Source organism: Haliotis cracherodii, unplaced genomic scaffold (assembly GCF_022045235.1).
Source record: "Haliotis cracherodii isolate W230 unplaced genomic scaffold, xgHalCrac1.p SCAF_21, whole genome shotgun sequence".
Taxonomy (NCBI): Eukaryota; Metazoa; Mollusca; class Gastropoda; order Lepetellida; family Haliotidae; genus Haliotis; species Haliotis cracherodii.
In genome coordinates, this window is record NW_027266277.1 from 9,199,089 (window position 1) to 9,225,980 (window position 26,892).

The 26,892-nt window shown below is 39.4% G+C and overlaps 1 protein-coding gene across 1 annotated transcript; it reads right to left on the bottom strand.

Moving 5' to 3' along the window:
* Positions 1-22: 22 nt before the first annotated feature.
* LOC139470724 (protein Wnt-4-like) lies at positions 23-26,892 on the bottom strand. The gene is made up of 4 exons (XM_071252989.1): positions 26,434-26,892; positions 18,440-18,672; positions 16,632-16,915; positions 23-2,128 (listed from the first exon to the last, which is right to left on the bottom strand). Exons 1-4 carry the CDS (start codon positions 26,517-26,519, stop codon positions 1,661-1,663), a joined length of 1,071 nt encoding a protein of 356 aa, XP_071109090.1. The 5' UTR covers positions 26,520-26,892; the 3' UTR covers positions 23-1,660.

Below are 26,892 nucleotides of genomic sequence, written 5' to 3' on the forward strand. Positions count from 1 at the left end.
TAGCTTTATAAAATCTTCGCATTTTACATATATTTTACACAGAATTTCGAGTCCCCTTTCTATAGTCTATACTTACATACATATGTACACTGCCGTGACTGATATATACTATTATGTACACCACTACTTAACACACTCCACTGTGTTGCAACACCGCTGCTGAATACAATTTTGAAATAATTTGCATCAAAGTATATTGATCCTATTCTTCTGCATTATGATTGAAATTACTATAAATATGAAGTCGATTTATATATTGACATGATGATTCGGAGGTTTACATTGCATGTTGTAAATGCTGTATGTATACTTAATACTACAAACAGACAACACATGGACATGTACAAAATCACGTGGAGTTGACACATAAATACAAAGCACTATTTTTCAATAAAAACACATACCCGATTTTATCCTACATACAAACTAAACATTGTAGCCACATGACGCTGACGAGGACGCACATATCACACAGTTCATCGTGGTCGATGACATGAATATTGCCTGCCAGCAAACTGATATCACATTGGAGGGCATACAATGATATCTACATCAAATTCATCGTGAACAATGTTTATCATTTATAGGATTTCAGCACAGAAGGAATTCTATGGATCGCGAGATAATGGTGGCTGGGGATGGGGTGGGGCTGTACAGATTTTGTCAAAATACTCTCACGATAAATACTTAACGTCAGGGAAGATGGGATGCTACACTGAAGTATAGATACAGACAAGTTTACAGGACTCCGGGTGCATATGCTGGGTGCTTCTTGGACATGGCCTGTGGTGGGTGTGGACGCTGTAGAGAGACAGGGTGGGGTAGGGAGGGTCTGTGGAGATACATGACCAGGGGTGAAGGATGAAGTTTACGAAGGGTGTACCCGGGGCTACGTATACCGACGGTTGGTGATGTGTACGGTTCTAGGGTTTGGCTTCTTATAACAACTCACCAATACTTCCAACAAAAGCATATAGTGAAGGACGTTCTAAAAACATTTGCACCAGCCCGGTCGATATCTACAATCTGATATCTTGATGTGGTTAAATTCGATTCATGGTATACGCTTGGGTGAATGAGCATTCTAGTACAGTGTTCACACGACACCTGTGTGGGGTTGCCTAAAACTCTAAAATATACATACAACAATTCTTATAAATAAATAAAGCATGACGTCTAATTTACATATCATATTGCAACTTTGTACAAACGTCTGGCAATGCCTTTGTCTTCATTGTCTTTGAACCCCACCATAGGGTCGATGTGTCAACTGTATTCATAACGTACAGGTATGTACATGCATCTTCTCCAGACAGTCAGAAATATTACTTCTGGTGCAAACACAGAAGCAGATCGTTCTAGGTATGGACTTCTAGGAAAATGTGACTTCTAGTCAATACAGAAACACTTTGGGGTTAAAATTACATACATCTTGGTTTGTGTTGTTCAATTTCCTGTTTTGAGAATTGGTGCCGCGAACGCTACCTCGCGAGTCGATGTACATAACAGTTGCATCGCCAACACAGATAACTGTCCATTTCAGCTTCGAGCATGAGTATGATATTGTTGCTCTCAAGGTGTCTGCTGGCGTCTTGAGATGTCCAAATATACTTTGATGTCATTGTTGACCTTGACCTTGTTTGTGGTTCTGACCTTGAACTCAGTTACATATGTGTACATCCACATCTCGCTCACATTTTTTACATTTCACATAGCAGCACCAATGAAATTTGCACATGCACCGTTCTACAACAGTCTTTTTAATAGTGGTATAACCTCGACCACAGCACATCAGCTCACAGCCGTCTATAGCTTTTGAGGTCTTGTTGCAAATTCGCCCGTGGGTTCCAAGTGACCCAGTCCTTTTGTCAGGCTCACAAAAGTCCGGGGACCCGGCCATGTAAACCAGGTCCGCTTCTGTGTGTGGCTTGAACTGATCGTTGAGAGGTACGAGGTCACCCCTAGTTCCTGTCACCAAATGGCGAACCTCCGTGGCGCCGTCGAACTTCTCCTTGAGAATGCGTCCTACTTCGCGGAACGATGGCATCGCTTTCCAACAAGTTTTGGTTTCGCAGGATCCGGATACTCCGTGGCACTTGCATTCTACCTTCATAAAGTCTTCAATTGCCTGAAATAACAAGAAATATCATAAATAACCAGTAATACAAAATCGTTAAATAAATTTAAACATATCAATCCAGGTCATGACAGACATAATGAAATATTTGACGATTTTCTGACATAATATACATCAACTAAGGTGATGGGGCCGATACTTCTTTCTTTATTCCTACGTTTCTATAATCATTTCGTTTCAAATTTGGCAGACAAAAGATTTCTAACTACGACTAAGTACACTGGCGACACGGCGGTCACCAATAACATTCCTTGTCAACATCAGATAGAGGAACGATAAATATTGACGACCATTTAGCCTCCTTTCGCGAGAGGCCATCTCATTAGGTATGTGTCCCTGTCTGAATTTTACACCCCAGACGAAGAATTATTGTCCCGGGAACCAGTCCAGCCATGAAATGCATACCACGTCCGAGTTCAAATCTGTGTGGCCATTTGGCTTTACGAGCGGCACCATTGATTACACCTTTCACGAAAGTCGTAAAGTCGAAATAACATCTCTGTCAAATTTGTACGTTCATCCTTTTTATGGGGTTTACCCCTGAGCTATCAGAAGGGACGAAAATGACTCCAGGAATTTGATGCAGTCAATGATATCCAAGCTATAGGACCGCACACGCGTTATGTTATGACAACGGCTTCTATTCTCCCACTAGCCGACGGCCTGTCATTGTCCTTGCATGACTAAATCGGAAATTTGTACTACACTATAATTCCTGGAAACCAAATTATACTTAAAGTATGTAATAAACATTACGCGAGTAAGTTAGTTTTTTTGGTCGATTAACGACAAATATTAGTGTATCAAACTCCAGGCGACTAGAGTTGACTTAACAGCTGCTACAGTTTGTATTATATTGTCATGGTGGTGTTTGTGATTATTTAACTCCAGCATATTATTTGTGGTAAGGGTTGTATTTTATAGCAACGGGCAGTGTTAGGTAACAGACAGATTTATCCTCTTATTTTAATATAAAAGTAATCTTATTTTGGGAAACGTTTATTGGTTTAAACGGTAGAATTGATTGGTTCTTAATTTCGTGTATATCTGTTTCAATTACCGTATACCTGACATACATGTACGTGATCGCAGTGTCACTTTTACTGTAGGGTCTCTTTTAAGTTACTTGTAGGAAACATCTGGTCCTCAACACGTGGGAGTTGTACATTGCACGTGCACAATTTTTGATTGACAGGAAATGTCACTGTGATGTACATTTACAAGCCACAGATGTCCACTGTCTTATGTAACAGATGTGCCCACAAAAACAACTGTTTACAAAAGCTGTTGCTTAGATTGAGCAGATATTCACAACTCTCAGTTGTCACATGTTGGTTTCACATGTGCACCTTAAATTTTGTAATCACTGAGAATGACACGTGTCAAATTTGAAAGTAACGACGTCTTAACTTCCAATTCCTGCATATACTCTCACTGGGATAAACGGATGAAATGTAAACAAAATATACCAAGCAGCATTTGTCATGAAAACTTCATCTGTAGAACACATCCTTTTATCATAATCGTAAACGTGTTAACTCCGAAACCTGACCCGAGAGAGTTGAGGCAAACAAACAGACCAGTGTTTAATTGTCGAGAAATTTGCCGCTCTCTGTCGAATAATAAAACTGTCAGCAATTGGCAGCGGTGATAAAGGAATTGTTGTACTGATACAAACACTATCTCAACAGTAACGAGCTGCTTTTATCTCACGTTTTCGTAAAACTTTGAGTGTAGTGGCATGTTCGATTAGATTTCCCAAATCAGATAGGTCAACTGTGAACGGAGTTTGTGCTAAGCTTTCAGTGGATGGTAAATAACGACGTACATCAATCACACTGGGTGGTGGTACGCATCAATATTGTTGGTATGATATCTCTTTGTTATAGCGACATGGTCGGCTGTCATAAAGATTTTCTTCTGTTGAATCCATTAAAGTGTAAAAATACGATTCGAGCCAAATAATAAGAACCATAGCTGGCTATAAAAAGTCAGACCTTGAGGAATAGCCGAAGGTTCAATCCTCGGTGACATTAATACTTCGCGAGCCTGTGATTGTTTATTACCGTGTCTGAAGTATGTGGTCCCCTAACAACCGATTCGGAGAAATTAACAACCGTGCAAAACATCATGTACACGACTGAAAACATAGCTATCATTGTCATCAGTGACATAATTTATGAGCGGAGATTCTTTATACTACTCCGGGATATAACCCACAGACAAAGGGATTATAGCTACCTGGGTCTAATTGCGCGTAATTAGAGTTAAAGAGGCAGTTTTACTACGTCGTTCCGCGGTTATGAAAGTCATCGAGGCGATTGGTTAACAGTAACAGGTGGAACCAGTCAGTAATTATCATCAAATTACGTCACATCGTTACCTAGCAACCAGTCATGATGTCACTGGGGTATCGTTATCATGTATTACTAATGCCATAGTGTTTGTATAACGGGTTCATCACTTTCAAATTCCTTGATGCATAGTAACCGAAGATTCTGGCTGACTCCATTATGGAATCCTGGCCTGGCTTTCGAATGATTAGACTGGGATTGGTAGAACTGTTATGTTTACATATACGGTTTAATTTCTCTCTACATGAACATATCACCGTAGCGGAAGAATATGTGTCGATCTGTCACGCCTCTCCACCCTTGCTGGAGATATAAGTCCGCCATCGAGATCCGAAATAAGACCCTTGTACGAGGTTCTCCATTCACATGCTTCCTATACAACCAAACACCCATTATTTTCAGTATTTACAATATTTTTCTCGGCCACCGATAATGTTTGTACAACGGTTGTCATTGAGATTCATTGTGGAGATGTTTTATTTATTTCACGTTTGTTAATCCAAGGTCTTTTTTCAGTGCAGGAATTCATTCAGAGCTCGCCAATCTTTAGTGTAATGGTTTGAGAAACCACGTCTGTTTTGCAAGTATGTACATTTTGAGAGAGTTGACTTGACAAAGGCTTTTGTGTGTCACTCGGTGGAATGTGGAAGGATTTCAAAGAAAAAGAAACAGCATTCGTTATGAATGTACGAATTTGATTGATTGAAATAGTTGGAGAAAATGGATGATGAAACATTGATGTATATAATCTATCATAAAACGTGCACGTAATGTACCCAGTTTTTTCGATGAGTTATTCCATGAATGCATGCATAGCCAAACCAAATTTCTAAAAAATGTGTTCTTCTTATGCTTCGTTTTGTGATGTAAAGTATACACAATTTTCAAATATTTCTTATTTTAAACAACCCATTTCGTTTTATATGGACTGGCATATACAAGCTGTATAATTTACCTTGGAATGTGGGGAGCGGTGAAGCCTCGTGAAATACCACAGGACCATGGTAAACGGCGCTTCTTTAAATGGAGATTTGCATTGACAAAAGCCTCTTACATCCTTCATGGGACATTGGACACAAGTCTGTAGTTTTTTCTCCAGGAATCGAGATTTAATCGTCCCTAATAACCGACAGATTTTCAATGCTTGGGCCACCTTTAGAACACCATAAAAATGTCACCCCGGCATAAAAAATCCAGTTTACGATGAGCCAGTGTGTAGTTGTCGAAATTCTTGCTGAGAGCTACCTAGAGTTTGGAATTGTTGCTTTGTCAGTCTTTTATGTGCTGGAACACCCAGACAATGTATCCCGCGTCCAAGATAGGAACAGACCAAAACATCATTAACCATGTCAAGTGAAATAAGGTACACAGTTGAGATGCCAGGGGGATAATAAACCAGTCAACGAATTAATTAGTAGGTTTATACCCGAGTTCCTCTCTGAAGAGAAGATGACATAGGTAAAGAAAGAAAGCACACTTTGAGTGACTTACTGACATCATGATTTGCGGATGTATCTGAATGTTCAAAGGAAAGATAATTTCGTCACGGTTTAGATAACGCACGCGTCGTCAATTTTATGTATGTTGAAAGAACAGCTGGAATATAACGGGATCGTTGGCACTGTATTGACTTAATTTTGACCTGGGTTTGACAGGCATTGTACCCGGGCTGACACACGTAGTGGTAACGTTGTATAGACATTAGATAATGTGAGTCTATCTTATCGAAATGTGATACTGTCAAGTCTACCTGTATTAATTTGATTAATCTGTCTCGACCGTTTTATTGCTCATGGAAATGGAAAGGCAAACAATCGCTACTGAACTCTTTAAAATGCCTCTTCAAGATTAAAGACGAATAGCAAGACAGGTTAATACACCCATGAACTCTCTGAGGGATTGACATTCCGACAAGACAATTTCTGACCTAATGTAATATTGACATAACACAGTAATGTTCTCTCATTATGCTATACAAACTTTTGTATGTTCAGATTGCTCTCCCCCATCGTTTCCACCCCTACCATACACACACGCACACGCACACACACGCACACGCACGCACATATTATAGAGCTTAAACAAAGACAGAAGTTACATTTATACATGGAGTGGTGTTTGCAAAGGTTTGTGACATGCGTTTGAAATCTCAGAATAATTTCTTTTGGCGCCAGTCTATAGGCATAATGGAGCTCTACTTATAGCAAACGTCTACAGAGACGCTGTCCGCTAATATAAACTAAGCACCAGCGACCCGCGTTCCCCTGCTATGTCGGATGGCATGATCGGTGTATTCTTCACGTGCGTAATATGCTTTGTTTATTCTTTATATTGAATTGAGTCTTTGAAGAGAGTTTGAATATTTGCTTTGTAGCAGTGGCAATGCATTTTGGATGTATGTGTACTTGCCGAGGCTGGCGTTTAGTGCTAACACCACTATTCCTTCCCAATGTTACGTCTACGTCAAGCGTGTCAGTTTTACATGTAGATATATACAAAAGTTGTGAATCTGGCATTAAACTAATTACGTTTATAGGGATGGTGTCGCTTAGGTAATAACCGGAACTGATCCAAAATAGCACTCGTCGTTACCAATAGCACACATTGACATGAACACGTCAGGGAGGAACTAATCGCCGTTTTAAATACTAGTATATAGTAACCTACAAAATGATAAAATACTTTTGAGACGAGCCCTCAAACCAAATTTTCCTCTTTTAAAGAAACGTTGGTTTTGATTGACATAACGAGAAATGTAGTTGGACGCTCCAGACCTTGCTGTTTCAGGATACTTCAAGCAAGAACGTGAAGAAAGGAATTTCAGATGGTATAACCATAGCGTCTCTGCCACCATGGCCAACATTTGAGACTTTTAATGACTTGTGAACGTTGATTATTCTGCCAGATGACTACACTAAGCTATGTTACTTCGAGTCTGGATGCAAAGAATAGACTTCCGATAACAGGGAAACGTTAGACACTCGTTGCCACGACGTGAAATATACAAGCATAGTTGATGTGTTTCATCATATATTTTAACGTTAAATATGACATTAATCAGTCAAGTACAACGAAACGTATAGCATGATGTATATCAACCACGACGTTTACGGTGTCATTTGTGTAAAATAACTTCAATAAAAAGACATTGTACTTCAAAGTTGATAAAATGTCATTTGGTGCAGTGGGTTTCAAAATAGCATAGAAATGTCTGATTTAGTTTTTAAGTGTCTGTGTGAGGTGAACGACTGGTTCTGATAAAACACGATACACTTTAATTAAATATACTGAAAATACACATGAAGTTAAGAGCTAGACACTTTGTGATGGCTTGGAGTACACTGGATTCGTGACTTCACTGACCTTGTGTCATCTCGTGTCATCTCGTCATGTCTCGTACATCGAGATTAACGCAACCTCCATGTTGGATGGCGAGACTTGATAAATTTTCACAGAATGGTACCAAATGACTGCTGTCAGTTAAACCTAACGCCATCATGACGCTAGGTGTCCCAGTTTTTAAAACACTTTTGACATTGATCCGGGAAGTGAAATGTACAACCTCTTACAAATATGCAGTGTGAATGTTAAACTTCAGAACTCTTTCATTCCGCATATTTTCGCAATTTGTCAAAAGTGATACAGGATATTTCTGCAGGCTAGTTGTATATATTTCACATAAACTGTGAATTTTGTATAAATACAAGAATAAACATGACGTAAACTTGCCATTTGTAACATTATGTTATCTGAGCGACTTTAAGATATATCGAATGTGTCATTTCAGTGATATGGCGATACCTTGTGCTTCTATAAAGGACTCCAATTATGCAAACGTTAATTGCATCGTTTTTTCTGCTGTATCGCTGATAGCGTGTCTGCTTTACTAATAAAGACAATTTTAACTAGCAGACAATGTTCCCTGTTTACTAATGAGGACATATTTTACGAGTTCCGACAACATCTTAGCCTAATCAGGTACATTTTGCCCGGGGAAACTCGCATAGAGAATGGACAACAGCTAGGTTGAAAAAGTTGGTGTACTTTCTAAAGTGGGTCTTCAGTAAGAAATTTGGGTAATTTGGCCCATTTGTGGTCTTTGCTTTAGACATCCTGACGACATTCTTTTCATATCGATTAAATCGTTTGTCATAAAAGTGGCAAATTATTTACATAACCATCATATGAAATAATCGTGTAAGAATATTATACTTAATATTTCGAATGTACCGACGATCCCTTTCAATGTTTTCTACGCCCCAAGTTGCATCAACACATTTCAGCCTTGATGTTGGACATGTTTCAAAGCAATCAATGGTTGTGCAGATCATTTGTTTAGAGAATAAATTCTCCCTGACGCGCAGTTTATTACACAGAATCGAATTTTCCGGCTAAAACATTTTATTCTTTCACGGGATTAAAATCAAATAGGCGGAGCGCATGGCGAAAGAGGCGTTTGCGAGATGAGAAAGATTTTCGTCTCCGTCAAACTTTACGACATATTTTTACGACAATGAAAATTAAAAGTGGGATTTGCAAGAACGGTTGACGTTCTCTAGGTGGCGGATGAATCACACATCAAACTACATTTATTGCTCCGCGTTTCCGCCTCTTTGCTCAACCGTACATAGTCCTTAGTCTTTCTTCGATTGATCACGCCGTCTTGGGTGCCAATAAATTTGTTATTTCAAAGCAGGCCAAACTGCCCCAAGTGTTACGAGGGACCCCCACCCCTCACACTACCCTGGTGGTCTAACCCCAAGGGAACTATTTTTAGACGCGGGCTTAATCCGGATCAGTAAAATAGTTCTGAAAAGCAGTCACACCAAGTGATCAGATATGTTCAAGTGCAGGGTTAAAAGAATTTACGAGAATTTCATATGCAAAAGCGATCATGATTGAATAAAATGTGCAGTGAGAATTTATGGCCGCTGTGGGTTTCTGTTTCGCGCAGGATAAAAATTTACTACACGATATTTTCTTTCCAAAACGAACATTTAAAAAAATATCCTTTCATTCTGTGCTGAAGCATGCGCGGTTACATCATTAAAACACTTCATGTCACGTGATATTGAGCATAAACGAAACTTAGTTTTAGATGTTCACATTGTCGATAAAAGGGAGAATTACATCCTGAAATGTGATGCTATATATACACATGTACATCCTCTATATCTTGAACCGTTCATCTCTGGTTGTCAGTGAGTATGACGGAACGTCGTATATCTTCGAGGTGCGCACGCTGGAGTAAGAGGATGTCAAGACGATTCTGTTGCTCCATCATTTACTAAGATGTGTGTACTTGTTTTCTGTAGTGACTGACACATCAAAGAGTGTGTGCCACTATCGCTAAGTCCTTCCATTGGTCACTTGCAGAGTAAAGGCCGTGCGAAAATAATTAGGGTTAAATGGATGAACATGTAAATTATTAGAACTGTTTTACACACCACCAGAGTCAACACACCCACAATGTTCCTATCAGCAAGTTGTATGCAAAAAGATTGGAACAAGGTTACTGCTGTCCCCTAATGACTTTCAAAAGATGGTATATGTTTTAAAAAGCTCGTATCAAAAGGATAATGGTGCGTCAGATAAATTTAACGACTTAATAAAACTGGAAGAAGTATTTGTTTGGGGATTGTACAGTATCAGCAGTGGGTGGTCGAGATTGTTGCCCTTGCTAGAGATCCGCACTGCTAATTAACAGAGGTTAAATCCAGAGGCTATTTACATACTGAAGTCGATATCTTTGTGGGTATGCTATTCGAACCGGCCCGGGGGTGGTGATACTCGCAGATAGGGAGCCTGGAGTTGGGCTAGGGGGTGAGGGGGCTCAATGGGAAATGTTTAGGGGGGTAGTGATGGCATGGAATACAGGTGGTGTCTGTACCAAGCCTCATGTTGCATCTGCGCATCAGTGGCCGGGGAGGGAGGGGGAGCGTGGCTTATCGTGACTCACTTAGTACGGTAAGGTGGTTGTTGTGATAAAGAGAGGGGGTATCCCGATATCAGTTAAAACTATCGTGACGTTCATCAAAGTTAATATTTTGTTTTCTTAAATAATAAGCTGGTGGTAACACATAAACGCGTTGTCTGGGCCTACTGTTACACCACACAAGAACACGCAAGAAGATTCATGTGGAGAATGACATATTGAGCATCCCTACATTGTGTATGCCATTATCAACTTGTACGCGTCCATAGTATAAACATACCACACATGTCATACATTGTGAATAGAGGCAAGGAAAATAGTATGCGTTTTGGTTGGAGATATGTACACGCTAACAGTGTTAAGGATAATTTTAAAAGCTATCATTTTGCTTAATAAAACATAAGAAGTTTTTCTTTATTTCTATAGGGTAGAGATAAGTGAACAGCGCTGACAGCTAGAGGTTTGGGTTAGTCAGATGTATACAAACACACGTGTTACCTGCGTCTCATTCGCGGTGCATATCACTTTAACAAAACGCATCACTTTGGTCATACACACGAACCAGCGAGACCGAATCTGCGCTCGTTTGTCGAAGGTATTGGTTAATGGAAGCAAGATGTAGAGAATGTGAGAATGGTTGTAAACATTTATTTACCTCAACTGAAGTAGCAACTGCGAATCGCTACTGTGATGGTTTTATTTACATCCGTTTGGTAAAAAGTAAATATATTTTCGTAAATAAACATCCATGTAATTACTTGTGTACACACATTATAATTCGCGGGATTGACGTCCATATTGCACCGTGTGATGTGTTACGACGTGAGTTGAACGTGCCATGAAACAAGCCTTCACGCAATATTTGAAATTTCACATTTTTACACATTGACAATGATGATTACACAGATTGAGAAGTCCTTTGAAGGGTGTTGCCGGATTTAGACTGAAGGTTCTGCCATATCTGGCTAATCCCCTATTTAGACCAGTGTTTACATTTAAGGATCTGTCTTTGAAAGAAAATCGATGTAAATATCGTCCAGAGGTGAATCACACTTATAAAAAGATCTTTACCCCACCTAAACACGATAAGTCGTACCCCAACGTGCAAATAAATAAAATGCCATTTAACACAGAAACTATCCCAAAGCAAATGTAAACATAATGAGAAAAAGTGACAATTTCCACAAAAGACTGAGGTGAACAATTCTACTGAAAATAGATATGAAGACAGCGTAAAGGAAAAGCTTTTGTCTGCGAAACGTCTCCGTTTCCTAAAGCTTCCCGTGAGACACTGTGGAACGTGCCTATATTCTTGTGGAGTTGTATCCTTTACGTATATAAACAAACAGCGGGCGGGCTTGACACGCGAGTGAAGGTGGGAGACCTAGCGTTATTTGTGCCAGCCAGTAGCTCATGGCATCAGAGATGCATTACCTTTGTAGGAGAATCTGCTACAGTTTAACCCAAACTTTCATCAATGTTTTTGAACCGACTTTTTATTTTCTTAATTTTGAAAAAATAAACACCACATGTGGTAATTCGTTTGAAAGCTCTTAAAATTCCCTTTCGTTTGAATAAAAACTCAAACAAAATCATTGAAAAAGGTTTATCTGTTCCTCACAAAAATCAACTATCCCGAATATGTAATATTTCGAGTAGCATTTGGTTAGAAACAGACACAGGGAATATAAAATAAATTTATAATCATTTAAAAAATAGATTTTTGAAACGCAAAAGTACTGATAATGTAACGCACACCTTGGTGTCTAACTACACGCTGCACTCGAATGCTCAAGGGGCTAGTTCCCGGCTTCTGAGAGGAAGCCAAGACTTCTGTGGGCTATTTACATATATGTCAACGGCAAATGATGGATAGAATACAAAGACTGCGAAATACCCTAACCATCCGCGGAATGGTAACTTAACACTGTTCAAAACAGACAGATTGTATCGGGGGATAATGGGATAGATTAATTGGCAAGCTCATCTCTTAAAATGCTGCATTTTAAATGAATGAACTTAATCCCATGTTTCGATACAGAAAACAATTATTCAGAATAGAACAATAAATATAAATGTTTCAAATAAGTGAATGAACATGAAATGCATTTCTAGATTCATGTAATGGCTTTAACTTGGAAATAAAATCGTATGTTTACTTATTCTAGACTATTTGAAGATGTAACATCTGTAATTATCTTTATTTGATGAATATAATAAAATATTTTGTCCTTCAAAGAAGCCATAATAGATAAACTCACATGACTTATCGTTCATAGAAACAGTCTGTAATACAATCAAACATCAATTACAGTAAGAAATTCATTGTTTGTAAATTGTTTGACAAATAAGCAGTCATAGAAAGAATTTCATTGATGCGCCAAACGAAATTCGCTGGTGATATTATCACAATAGCTGACAAGCGAAAACTCAAAGCAATTGTGCCTGGCACTATGAATGCGATACCCCTGTGTCTCACAGATTTGGTCATGTTAAGTGAGTATATCCGGGATAAACGCTATACACTTCATACAAATTACCCCCAGATCAAAGTGCCCGGGAGTTGGGATATTGCGCCAGATAAAGAGAAGTTTATAATCTAAAAATGCCAAATTGTGTTGAAACTCGTTCAAGCCGAAACGTGCATAATGTGAATGCAGGTTGGAAACGACCTTAGCATATTAACATGGGCTGGTCTGTATGTGTACCACTTCTCCATATTAACATGAGCTGGTCTGTATGTGTACCACTTCTCCATATTAACATGGGCTGGTCTGTATGTGTACCACTTCTCCATATTAACATGGGCTGGTCTGTATGTGTACCACTTCTCCATATTAACATGGGCTGGTCTCTATGTGTACCACTTCTCCATATTAACATGGGCTGGTCTCTATGTGTACCACTTCTCCATATTAACATGAGCTGGTGTGTATGTGTACCACTTCTCCATATTGGTGCGGAGACAGAGGGTAGATGCACAGTTAGGTTGCCCCTCTCAGGTGGAGGTGCACAGACAGGGGTCACGTAGATGCACAGTTAGGTTGCCCCTCTCGGGTAGAGGTGCACAGACAGGGGTCACGTAGATGCACAATTATATTGCCCCTCTCAGGTGGAGGTGCACAGACAGGGGTCACGTAGATAGTCTGGTAGCTAGACGTGCGAGACTTTCCTCCGAATACCACCCTCGCAGGATCTTGCGTCTTAAAGCATTTGAAACTTATCACTCCCGTTAATTGTACCCGCCGGATACCGCAAGAGCCTGCGTGACAGCGTTCCGCGCACCGAACCACGCTATCATTTTTAGATAGTCTGGCTAATCGGGTCTGTTGAGGAGGTAATCCTCTCTTCAAGGATATCACCAAACAAATTAACTCGTGTTTAGACACTTGAACGGCACGACCAGCTTCGATTGGCGACTCGGTTGACACTCGTAGAGCCGTAAACATAGGCTGAAATGACGTGTGTCGTGCGCTGAAGGCTCGACACAGACAATAAAACAGGAGTACTTTCACTTAAAACAGTGTCCCAACTCCCTTCATTGTTTAATCGTGTAATTGTATATGGTTTTTTTTTCTTTAAACGCAAAGGAGGGTATGTTAGAAATATCTGGCCTCTGTTATCTCGATATATGTGAATACAATTTCGTCTTTTGTAGGTAGTCAAAATGCAGTGGGTGAACTCTTGACGGGAAGGTAACTGGACTCACATTGCGTTCGGGTTCTTAGACGTACTTAACGGTGAAAAACGTGTCGATCTGAGCTTCAGGCATTTCTAAACATGACTTGGGGACACGGTGTGTACATACAGCATGTAAACTATGCACTGCAGATGTGCAAATTGCTCTCATTGGCATTATAGCCCTGAAAGCATTTTTAAATGGATGTTATCATCCTCGTGTCAACAAGTCGGAACGGATAGCATGCTTCTCGACGCCAAGGGAGGTAACTCTAAACGGAAGGGCAACAATCAAGTGTCGACAGACAGGGAATTCTGTGAAGGTTGGATCTCGTCCCCCTCCCTGCTCGCGTGTCAAGCCTGCAGATATTTTTCAACAACGGGAACAAAGGGTCGGAAATGTTGCCCGTGACGAACATGCACGTCTTGCCATTTTCAGTATACCAACATTCCAACACTTACATAAAAGTACCATCGCTGGATTCATGTATTTGGATAAAAGCCCCGTCACGTGGTATCGGTAAAACGTCCTATCAGCCTGGCTATAGAGTTTATAGAAAAATTGCAAATCGAACAGTGATCCCCCAACATTAAATATCTTTTTTTCATTTTCCCTAAATTCGACTTTACGGTTGTCTTACGCGAAACTGTTAATTCGAATTTCCGCCCTTCTATGTTTTTCCCATGAAATGTTTTTTTTCGGACCTGCAAAGTGTACGTTTTTACAGCGTTTGGTATTTACCTTTAAGTAACTTCACAGGATATACTGAAATACATAGCGTGTGTATATCAATGGAGTAAGGCTCTGTGTACATCATATATCTTAACTACAATACTTCCAACAAGCCCCGTTGGGCAGGAAGTCGCACACCGTTTGATTGACGTATTGCAATCTAACACAGGTGTAGTGTAATTGACAATGTCATTGGTCAAGGGTAGCCTAGTAAATTACCTCACGTATCAAGATGTCGGACTGTCCTGGTCATCAACTGATGGCTTTCTCAGTTATCGACATATCAATCTGTCTGTTGGGCGACACTTCACCTTTCAAGGTGCTAACTTACAGGTAGGCCGGACAGGTAACACCAATCACCCCGCTGTTGACTTATCAGAGACTCTAGAGTGTCAACGCCGGGGAAACAGCATTGAACTGTCTACGTGAAACACCTCAATAAAACAACAATCTTAAGGCCGTAATTGCCGAATCGGGTGTCTGTCTAGCGATGTGAACGCTCTGTGTGTATGTGTATCCCGGTGTTGTCTTAAACTTCAGACACCAATCTTTGGAGAGAGTAATTTATTTCCCACTCTATTGTTCACATTGCGCGAGTGCGAGTTTTTGTTTCAACAACTGAGTGCCGCCGAATGAATTTCTCAATGTCGATCCTTTGTTAGATGTTGACAAATGTAGACAAATATGCTTGTAGATACAATTGTTGTGCTCTTAAGGAATTTACTCGAACAATGAAGCTACGGCTGTTACCAATTACTTTAATAATCAGATAAAACCAGAGCGCGATTTCTACTTAGTTAAGTCTGGTGACGTTCAATTCATTGTGACGTAAACACCCACCACGTGTACATTACTTGGCAGAACGAGTTCTGAAGTTATACGCCTTATCCCACTGTCTGACTTGATAAAAATCATATTTCATACACATATCACAGTGACTACGTAATCTGGCGTATTCCAGGAAAAAAATATACTCTCATAAACTGTCATCCTCGATATATATTTTTGTACTGTTCTTGTGTAACAAAGTTATTTTTTTTAGTTTTAAACTGTTAGTTATAAACTGTTAGTCGAGGTTCGGCCAGTTGTATCGGTTGACGTTGTATATTTAACAGTACCAAACAGAGTTCGTGGCGAGAACGCCATGCCCCACAGCGCTCGGGACCCCCGTCTACAACCACTGGTGAGGCATTAAACCCCTAGCTCCCCACAATAGCACGGCAAAGCTCCTATTTTTCATTCAACAGACAACGCAAATCTCGCCTAGTTCCCCTTGTATGGGTCATAAACGTGACAAAACGAGATTCTCGCTGAAGCACGCTCTAAAGTCTCAACCTCATGTTTCTCTACTTTCCCACAATAATGAGTTGCATTTGTAATTTCTCTTGTGTACAATAGAGAACATTTGTTAAATATATCTGTTGCCCTTGGTGTTCGTCAGATCGGAACTACACATCCATGTGTCATTATTGTTTTCAAGGAACAAGGCACTGATTACAAAAATACAGTTGGGAAAAAACCCTCACTTGAGCCCCCAAAACTCTCTCATGTTGAAACATCTACTTCACTGGTTAATGATTCATGCATATTCATGTTATCCAACCCTCCTATGATGGCTACACGTGTCCATGTCTGGAAGCCAACCAAAGGTTAAGGCCATGGTGCTATTATCTTTTGCTATTAATCTTGTTTCAAGTGTTTATTATCTCTTTCTAAAAGCCTAAAACTGAGATATATAACATTTTCGTGAAGATATTCTTCTACCAAACTGCGCACGCGCAAATATCTACTTACCCTTCTTCCGGCCTCGTTGTTATGGAGATTCATGAGTGCACGTGCTGGGTTTTTCTGCTTGCGTTTCTTGCCCTTCTCTCTTGCGTCCACGAAAGCTTTAGAGAAAGCCGTTCCATAGGCAATATTATGAGAACACCCTGACCACTCAAACCCATCCGGGCTTCTACCCCTCACTGTCCGGTCACATCCACATTTCTGCAACTGACCACTACTGCATGCACGTGTCACGGCGTGCGCTACCCCGGCCGACGATATTGCGTGTACAAATGCTGCTTCCCTCGTGCCTGAAGTATAAAATTAGGTTTTCAATTCCTAAGACATTCAAAGACATTTCCGGGAAATCTGTAAAAATGAATAATTCAAAATATGATAATGTCAAGCCAGAAAATGTTCATTAAAAAACACACTAATTTTATAAATTCGTAAACGTTGCTTCCAATTAGTAACTGCGATGTGTTTGGCGAAATATTTTAAATATCTATATAAAAGAAAACAAACATAAATACATTATTTACTGAAACAATGTGTCCTTTGCACTCTAAAGGAAACGTCGCGACAATGAAACTAGGGCATTACCCTTCTTTGGTTTTCCATGCAATGAGCAAGAAAATGGGCGGTAGTCTTGGAAGCCTAATTGATAATTCAAGGTCATGCAAGTTGGGAGTTATCTACTTAATGAACCCTACTGATACGTGAATCACCTTAATTCAATTATTAGTCGTGTAAATCCTCCGGTGTTTGAAAATGTCGTCTGTTTAAGACCATATGACTACAATGTCTATACGATACGTCATTCTACACCAGCCTTGTTAGATCCCGCCATGCAACCCAACGGTCATGATACTATGTAATCTGAAAAAACTCTCGTTTTCTCTGAATTATGTTAACCACACAAAACGGGCAGTTACAGTTTACAGCAATCGTAATACCGCCTTAAATGACACCGAAACTAACACAGGTGCACGTGCCATAAATTGGTGAAAATAAATTTTTAAGTAGGTCTTATTTTATTGTTTAATCCTGTTAATTCTGGATCCGGAAGTGATGGGCTATCGCAACAGTGCAATTTTTCAATGACAACAGCTCTTTTGCTGTCGGCGTTATCGTTAATATCAGACGGGAGCCTACTCGGAATTTGTGTAGAACCAATCCATGTCGGTTCTCATTTGAAAGAGGTTTTCCTAGATTAGCAGTAACGAGGAAAAGCAAGGCGGGGACAAGCATTCCTTCCTTCGCAATTTTTATTGCTTGCTTAAGATGGAAAATAGTTTACATTTCTCACTTTAGTTTTGTATTAATTGCTTCTAAACTACATGAATAAGTCAACCAATTGTCCATTTATGCATCGACAGACATTAAGTCTATGACACCAGCCAGATAGCATCAGATCCGTTTGAAATTAGGCCGTAACACTTATCCGAATTTCATAGATAGCTCACAACATCGTGAGATTGTAGCGCAGCCTATTTAACAAGGTCCCGCTTCTATCTGATACTGGATAATTGCGCTGCACGGAGCAGGGCAAGCACAAAGAGACGCTAGCCCTGTTTTAATCATGTGAATCCCTCCCAATCAGGCACTACACTAACCAACACTAGAAGAATCGATAGTTAGCCATAACCTACTGTTATTATATGATAATCAAACCGTTCGTATGCCACCCGTCAAAGTAACTTTAGTTTCTAACTGACACATATGTTTCGATTTATCTCTCTTGATAACTATCAACAAACAGGCACGATTGTCGTATCATATAATGCATCATATATTTCCATTGTTGAATGAATAATGTCATTTTGTTACATTACCTTGTTTTAAAATAACATTCCCAAAGAGTCTTTTAGAGTCTGTTGTTGAGCAGTTCCAGCGTCGGTTTTGAAACTGAAACTGACATTCTTCTATGGCGCGCTTTGCTCCAACTTTCACACTTTCCATAAGTTCAACATTTCGTTTGCAAAGTTTCTTTTGTCTTTTTACTAGTCCAGCTAAAGAGTCACAACTTTCTTCATTCTGTATTGTTGTTGTCGAAGACATCAGGGCACTGAAAAGGAAGTCAAATCATTATCGTATGTTCAATCATGACGTCATCTTTGATGACGTGAGACTGGGTCATTATGACGTCACCATAATGGAAGCGACATCACCATATCAGACATGAGACGTATTGTGTCGGTACCATTTGCCTGAATAAGTTGTGTATATCCAAATCCACATCCTTGTAGCATGTAGTTTATCGTCCTATTCATGACAAGATGATGATGAGGAGAAGGATGCAGATGATGCCGATGTGACTCGATCAATACTCCAAGAGAAAATTAACCGTTAAGAATTGTGCACATGAATCAACACAGACCAGACAATTAGGTTCATTACGCTCCCACTCGGGACACACCTAGACGTCAAAGTGATTCTATTAAACACACGTTCATTTCGACAAACAAAGCGATATACGGAGATACCAGAAAGTTATTTAACACACACGGCTCTTTTCCGTTTAGCAGACTCAGAAATACAGGCATCAGGGCTCGCTGCCTCTGTTCGCTGTTATTCGGTCTAGCCGAGCCCTTTGATGTGAGTTTCGTCCCACTTCCAGTTCCATCGCTCGTATAACAGAAAGCATATGATAGGCGTTTAGCAGAGGAAGAAATACAGTGGAGATTGTATCTGCAGTTTGCGGATCAGTTTCAAAGATGTACATTCCCATTATATGTACATTGCTGTCAGTTAGGACAGGTACATGTACATAGCGGCGGAAAATGGGTCTGGCTGCAGTCGATAAGCATTGCATGACATGGTTTTCTCTTAATTATAGATCACAATAAATGGTACAGACATAGTCTGTTTTACCACGTGTGAAACGGGGTGTGTAGATTAGCGTGTGCAGCCTAGGCCTCGTCAATATCACTTACAATATTGGCATGTTTGGGGGTTTGGTAGCAATTATGATGACTGATAAAGGCTACACGGGTGTTTTAAAGTCGAACGGTTTGCAACGTGAATAAATCACATATAGACAACGAACACATCAATCAACTCTGTCAATTCTTATTCATTGTACTCTTCACTACACGTGCGACAAATGCTATTACGTAGATACAGCAGATGACGTCTACAAGAACAGATAATTCTCGGGCCAACTCCAGGCGTAAAAGGATCCGCACACTTTGATATACAAACATTTAAGAGGGTAAGGAGGGGGTCCATCTCAGCAACATGCCTTCCATTCATGCCACACTACCCTCAAGCAAACGCCCTCCAATCGCTCGAGGCCCTGCGTTATATAGTGCCTGTTCTATCTACTCGACTGTCTTGCAAAGTGGATATCAGTGCTCTCGACACGGCCATTATAATCCAAACCTACTTAACCCAAGCTTTCAGCCTTAAACACCCTCCAACCATTGCCCAACCCAAAACAAAGGAGCACTGCGCATGACTAATTTATGGGAACATTATCGATGCTGTATCCGACATTGCATCTGCATCTTACTTCTCGAGTCGATGAAATGCTTCTTTCTCAATATTTGTTCAAAAGTTTCCCTATAACTGTATACAGATATTCAAATTTATGCTAAAAGAAGACAAACTTTTATGGATAAAGCTTGAAGGTTTTAACTCAAGGCAAAGGAGAGGCAGACGTGATTATTTTACAGCGAGCGAATGATAACACCTCGTAATGGATGGTGTAGTTGACAAATTTGTAAATCGTATTTGCATGAACGCTTATATGTTTATGAAACATAGATAACTCTGGAAATACAGTTCAATTTGTTGCTGTGTATAAACGCCTTAATGAATCTTTGGATGAGAAGATTACATTAGTGTACAGTCTGGGCCAAACTGCCGCTAAGACAATAGTTTGTATAATGGGGATTTTCCTGGGAGATACTCTTCTTAAATCTATAACCAGTAAACACAATGTATTGGGAATATTCATTAGATTTCAAGATTTATGATGTATGATTGTGGATTATAAGGATACATATTTCACATAAACAAAACGACAATTTGGATTATTTTATCTATAACCCTTTGTCCTCAAGATCCAAATGTAACACGTTTCAAACTGTCACTCATAATTTCTAGCAGATAATCCTTGTGCTAACAGTGAAACCCTTTGGGCGCCCGGAGATATATGCTTAAGCATGGTAGTATAGCGTTCCTGGGATGGACGTTGGGCTTTGTGTGAGGGTTCTGTCGGGTCAATTCCTAATTCGCAACAACCGTGGATAACATCTAAGCCCTCATATCACAAACAGCGACACCGACCAGTACCAGAATGCTTTGTCATGAGTTGGAGAATATCTTAAACATTCTGAACATGCGTCGTCGCTGACTAAACTATCTTTATTTCGCGGTATTGCACGCTTTGGAAGCATTGTTGCATTATCATGCGTTGCGGGAATGATTAAAGACTGTGTCCCCTTGAATCCCATAATTCCGGGTGTGTAACGCGATTGTCGTCAATGTAACCGCAAACTATTTGCCTTAGTTTCATACAAATCTCCTTAGGCGGTAAACATTTCACCATTTCTGTGGAAAATTAAAACATTCATTGGACCAAAATATATAGGAAAATTAGTCCATATCGATGTATCATTTGAATTATTATTCCCCTTTCTAGGCAACTGACTTAAGTCTGTGTTGACCAACGTATGATATTTACTTGTTCGCGGCGCAACAACATACTTAACATTCTTCTAATTTTGGAAATAATTTCACGTCCTCCGAAATTTTCTACACATGAGTTAGTTAACACCGAGCGTAATAATAAGCGAAATGCTTTAGTGTCAGCGCCAGTGACTCTTAACCCTGTCGAGAAGGAGCTCTGCCACCGAGAAGCTAGTAAACACCTCCGCCAGAATTTGACTTGATGGGAGTCGTGTGGCTATTTCCATGTGTAGGTCAGCGACTAGCATGTTATCGTAAATTTCACTTGTACCTTTCCTCACGTTTTCTAAGGTGGAACAGGGCCATGAAATCGACAACAGGCACAGAAGCTCGCGAGCAAGAAGAGAAAGCACTTCGAGTAAAACTTGAGAAGAAGAGTACATGTATATACACTCTGTACTTTTATTGTGAGAAACTAAATAGTATTTTATATGTAATATATATTTTTAAACTAATTTTTCGGTTGGACAGAAGAGACCGTTGCATTGTCTACAAAGAACATTGTCCTGATTAACACGAAAAATACAATGAATGAAAATAATGAAAACATGTTCTCGTTCTTGCAAACTATCTCTTTCGTTTCAAAATATATTTCCTTAAGGTATGTCATATTATTTACGATATATTTCCTTAAGGTATGTCATATTGTTTACGATATATTTCCTTAAGGTATGTCATATTGTTTACGATATATTTCCTTAAGGTATGTCATATTGTTTACGATATATTTCTCAACAATAGATATGTGGTCGCCTCAAGTGCCTATCAACCATAAACGATGTCATCATTTGCATGTTAATTACAGTGAATGGTAGACACTTGAAGGAAGTATGTTAACACTTGTCCTGTTTACGTAATTCTATTAACACGCGTGTAATAATATACACGTACACAAAGACAGACTGCACACAGCAATAACCATAAACAAACCATTTCCCCAATACAGCAAGACGTCAAGTATGTAGAATATGTCAATTTCTTACGTATGTGTGAATTATCGGGAATGCGAGAGACAGCTAAGTTGCAATCGTGTTTATTGCAAAATGGTTATTTGACATTTGTAGACCACTTAGTATCTTGGGAAAATAACGAGTGTGATAGTACAGGTACCGCTCTCGGGCCTTTATGAAATAGATGGGTTACATTGACACGGTCCGTCTGTTGTCTGTGTGATGTAATGTGATATCGACGTCGATGTGAAGATGTACTTGTCAGATAAATGTCAATTAACATATTTCCCTTACCTGGGTACATTAAGAATCGCACTTCAAAGTGTGGTGAACGTATTAGGCAATGCACTTATGTCTAATTGAACATATATATATATATATATATCGAATGGGGGTAACTCGTGCCTCAAGTATACCTGAAACGTGTACCCTCCCACCCTTTAAAATTTATTATACATTTTTTTCAAATAAGTTGTTTGAATTTATTGAATCGTTTTCAAAAGGCGCATATATACGTGTCTCAGTTACATGTTCACTTATTTAAACCGGATCCGCTTACTATAAAATAGAAAATGGAATAACGACGGAAAACGAACAGGTCAAATAACGATTATGGATTGGTCTGGAATTATCCGGAGAGGTCGTTGTCGTAAGATGGGGGTGGTCTTCACGTTCCCGCTGTGGGAAGAGTAAATAGCAAGATAAAACGGATCAGACACATTGAGCTCTGTTTGGCGGATAGTCGTTTTCCCAACTCCCAGTGTCTGTCGAGGTTTAGTTAAAGGGGGCATTGTGGCTTTATTTGTTCGAGGATTTGAACTTAATAATCTTGTATTAATACAGGAATAGGGACGATAAACTACATCAACATGCACTTGATAACCTTCCGTGTGTGTACTGCTGAGAACGTGTTTGACACAAATGGTGAAAATCCCCTTCAGAAATGCAAAATATGCGGAGAAATACATTTTGCAAAAAATCTTCTTTAAAAAGATTCAACGCAAGGTTTGCATTGGTTCGTAATAAATAGATACATAAATAATATATTAAATCAAAATATTTAAATGTGATGAAAGTCGTACATAAGTACATCTGAACTAAATACATTGGGTTCTTGGGTTTAATACTTCCCCCCCTTTCGATGCTAATTACCTGGTGTTGGCCAATGTCGGCGCAGGGAGAAACAAATACTAAGATCAACCTCCTTATACGTAAATTGTAAATTGAATAATAACGAGACAAAACTGAAAATTAGTTATCCATTTGCTGAAGAAGTATGGTGCCTTTTAATTAGAGCGCGCACGTGTGTTCGGGTTGGAAACCGAATTTCCACATCAGGAAAAGACAAGCTTGAAAGAGTTAGCAGCGTCGGATATAGACTTGACAGACAATGAAACAGACATGTTGTATATATCAAGCAACGATGTACATTTCGGCGATGTGTTCCAACTTCCTCTGGAGTGTCTTCAGTTCGTTAGCTTTGTTAGATTTCAGTGGAAACAGTATTTGCGTGTTGGTTGATGAGTGTTCTCCTATTTATCATGACAGTGTTTCCTGACCTAGAGTAAACGAAGTTTAAACTGACATTTTAGGCCAAATTCCCGTGTCAATAACTATCCACGTGATTAATCATAGTGGGTGTCTTTTAGACAGGTTTTGACATTTGCGTGATCAAAATAAGATTTAGTGGAAATGAATGAAACCAACTTGTATTCACGTTTTCTTCCAGAAATGTTTACAAACCTTTCATAACGTCCTTTCCTCTTCCCCCAAACCCCACCCAAACGCGCCCCTGCCCACACAAGATGAGACATTACAGGAATTCTTCCCACCCTCATTACTCTAGACACCCACCCCTACCTAATTTAGCCCCTTCCTCTGACAATTCGACGTGATTCACTCAAAGTGAAATAGATTACAGCACGTGACTCTCACGACTAATTGATGTGAATAGCACATGCCACTCATCCTCCAGATCGCCATGACTTCGACGTGTTGTGTCTGCACCCTGAATTAAATTATTTCGTCTATCTGAAGCGGCCCAAATTTTTTTCTTGATAGATCAAAAGTAAATAAAGATCGTTGCCCAATGTCATTAGATCAAAGACGTGGATGAAACAAATAAGTGTGATCCGAGGGATATGCACGCGAAACAGCCACTGACACGATCATGCTAACAACTAGTTTTGCTGTATGCGTTGATTGACGTTTCCTGTACAAACTTATAAATAATACAAAAACGAGAGGCACTTATCCGAAGCGAATCTTGTATCTAACCTTTTTGGAATTAGATGTTGAATTTCTAAGAGCAGCTGCTAAAATAAGATAACTTTGGTCAATAAATGCAGTTGTGTGTCTTAGATGAGTGTAAGTTTCATTTATAGACCCCCGTGACCAGGAACTGTTCATACACACAACAATTCCACAAATATTCCAACATTTTTCAGACCTGCTTGGTACTGTATTTACTCACCAAACATACCACACCTTCACACGCGAAGATTATCGATTCCCATGGATGTGATACACTAACAACCTTATCACTAATTGAGACATATAATTGATTTCGTCTTAAACAACGTGTCATTTAAGCAATATAAGTCTCCAGCCCACTGGAAGGAATGCGATGTAATAGACACTCAATCTTGTGTAAATCTCCTTCTTGTCATGCAGACAAAATTAACTGTCATACCGTGTAGTTTTTATGAATACTCTATCTTGACTCGAAAACGAAAAGGTGCGTTAATCCTTTGAGCTGTCATAACTCTATAGCAAGCAGACAATCCGCCGACTATTGAACTTGTGTAGACTGCTAGCAACTAGGTCTAATTACCCAATTGGTGATGGAATAACTCATTCCTCCCCTAATGTGTTCAGGTGTTGTCTAATTAGGAGTTGCTATTGTTCTGTTAAGTAGTTGATGTCGAATGAATGAATGAATGAATGAATGAATGAATGAATGAATGAATGAATGAACGAATGAACGAATGATAAAAAAATCTCCTTGTCTATGTCGGCTGAAATGTGCACCCCGTCATCTGATGTGACAGGTCTACTTGCGATTAAGCATATTACATCCAAGAGAGGATGATAACATCAACTCTTTGACATGCGCTGCACATAAAACCAGTTCCGACTACAAGCGGCGGAGTCAAATTACGCTCACCCCCTTTCAGTTCCTCCCCTTTGTTTATTTATGGTTGTGTCACGTTTGATAACCCAAGACGATAAACCTTACTTTTTCTTACTTTTAAAAAAGTATATCTTTTCAACAAGTTTACACCTCTACTACGCTGAGAGTTTAATCTCGGGGTTGTGATTAATGTTTCTCGGGATAGTTTCACGATATGTCAAGGATGTACATGCTGGTTTAGTGTGGGTTTTATATTCTGTTGGTCGATTTCACTTTATGACATGGACAAGCTGACATATACATGTGTCAATTTCATGAAATATGCTCTTTGATCGCATGTATACTTCATAGGGTCATGGACCACCATTTAGGATCTTTTTAAAATGTCAAAACTACGTGCGTACTTTTTCCAACTTTTGAGTGTATGATAAAGGTTATCAAGATATAACATTAATTGTAATGGATCACGAGATGTGTGTATGCAGGGATGGTTGATATCATTATCTAATGTGTTTATAGATAGGCACGCAGTAAATGGCTTCAATATTTGCAAGTTTCACGATCACTTTCGACGTCGGTTGCTATTTCAGATATACACATCACTGTGTTTAGATCGTGGTAATGCATTTGGTTCAGAACAGACGAAGGATGAAATTATTTTGGAACGGTTTGTAACATATATTTTAGAAATACGAAAATGTTTACATGATAAAATCTACAGATGTATAATATATAGCTCGTTTAAGATAAACAAACGCAATACAACACGCACCTGTACGGCATGTGTTCATAAAAAATCGAAATAAATACCATTAAAACCTAGAACATTTTCCTATCGGTATCACGAATCACTTAAAAACTTCATTTTTATAAACCGGTACAAGTTAACACTAATAAGTGTGGTCGCTCTTTAAAATGGATAATACGAATAAAGGTTGACAGTGTAAAGGCTGAATATCATGTCTTAGTATTAAACAATCACAGGCAGTAAAATTTCACGTCATCATTGAATATAAGTAAAACATTCTAGATTAAAAATCAATATACTTACAGCCAGCGGACGCCCTCTGACAGTCTTATAACGATTACTATGGATATGACTCCAACAAAGAAATGAAATAGCGTGTCCTTGTTCATTGCTTGAAGCTCTCAGCCGTCTCCTAGATGTTGATTTCAGACGTCAGATGAGTGACACAAGGTGAAATTGACAAGCGATCAGCTGATAATCCGAACTTGTTGATCCTGTTTGATACATCCAACTGAAAATACACCAACTACTATTCCTCATATCTTGGCTATCACATACTATAAGAGGATGTATTAAACAATGGTAAAATCCTCCTCGCTACTTTCCGAGCTGTCAACAACTTTATCCCACGAAACTAAGCAACATAACTGCAATAGTCTCCATGAAAATATGATACTCCGTAAGAATGAACAAGTTTTTCCCCTCTGCTTAAACTGTTACCACGTGCACCGAGTGAGACCAGTGTTCTGACTAGATTTCAGC

Bases quoted from the DNA above. Each gene is read 5' to 3' on its own strand.
- LOC139470724 (XM_071252989.1), bottom strand. From the start codon at position 26,519: ATGAACAAGGACACGCTATTTCATTTCTTTGTTGGAGTCATATCCATA. The intron at 16,916-18,439 runs GTAATGTAACAA...TTTATACTTCAG, and splicing joins GAATGTTATTTTAAAACAAG to GCACGAGGGAAGCAGCATTT. The intron at 2,129-16,631 runs GTAAGTAGATAT...TTGTTATTTCAG, and splicing joins ACAACGAGGCCGGAAGAAGG to GCAATTGAAGACTTTATGAA.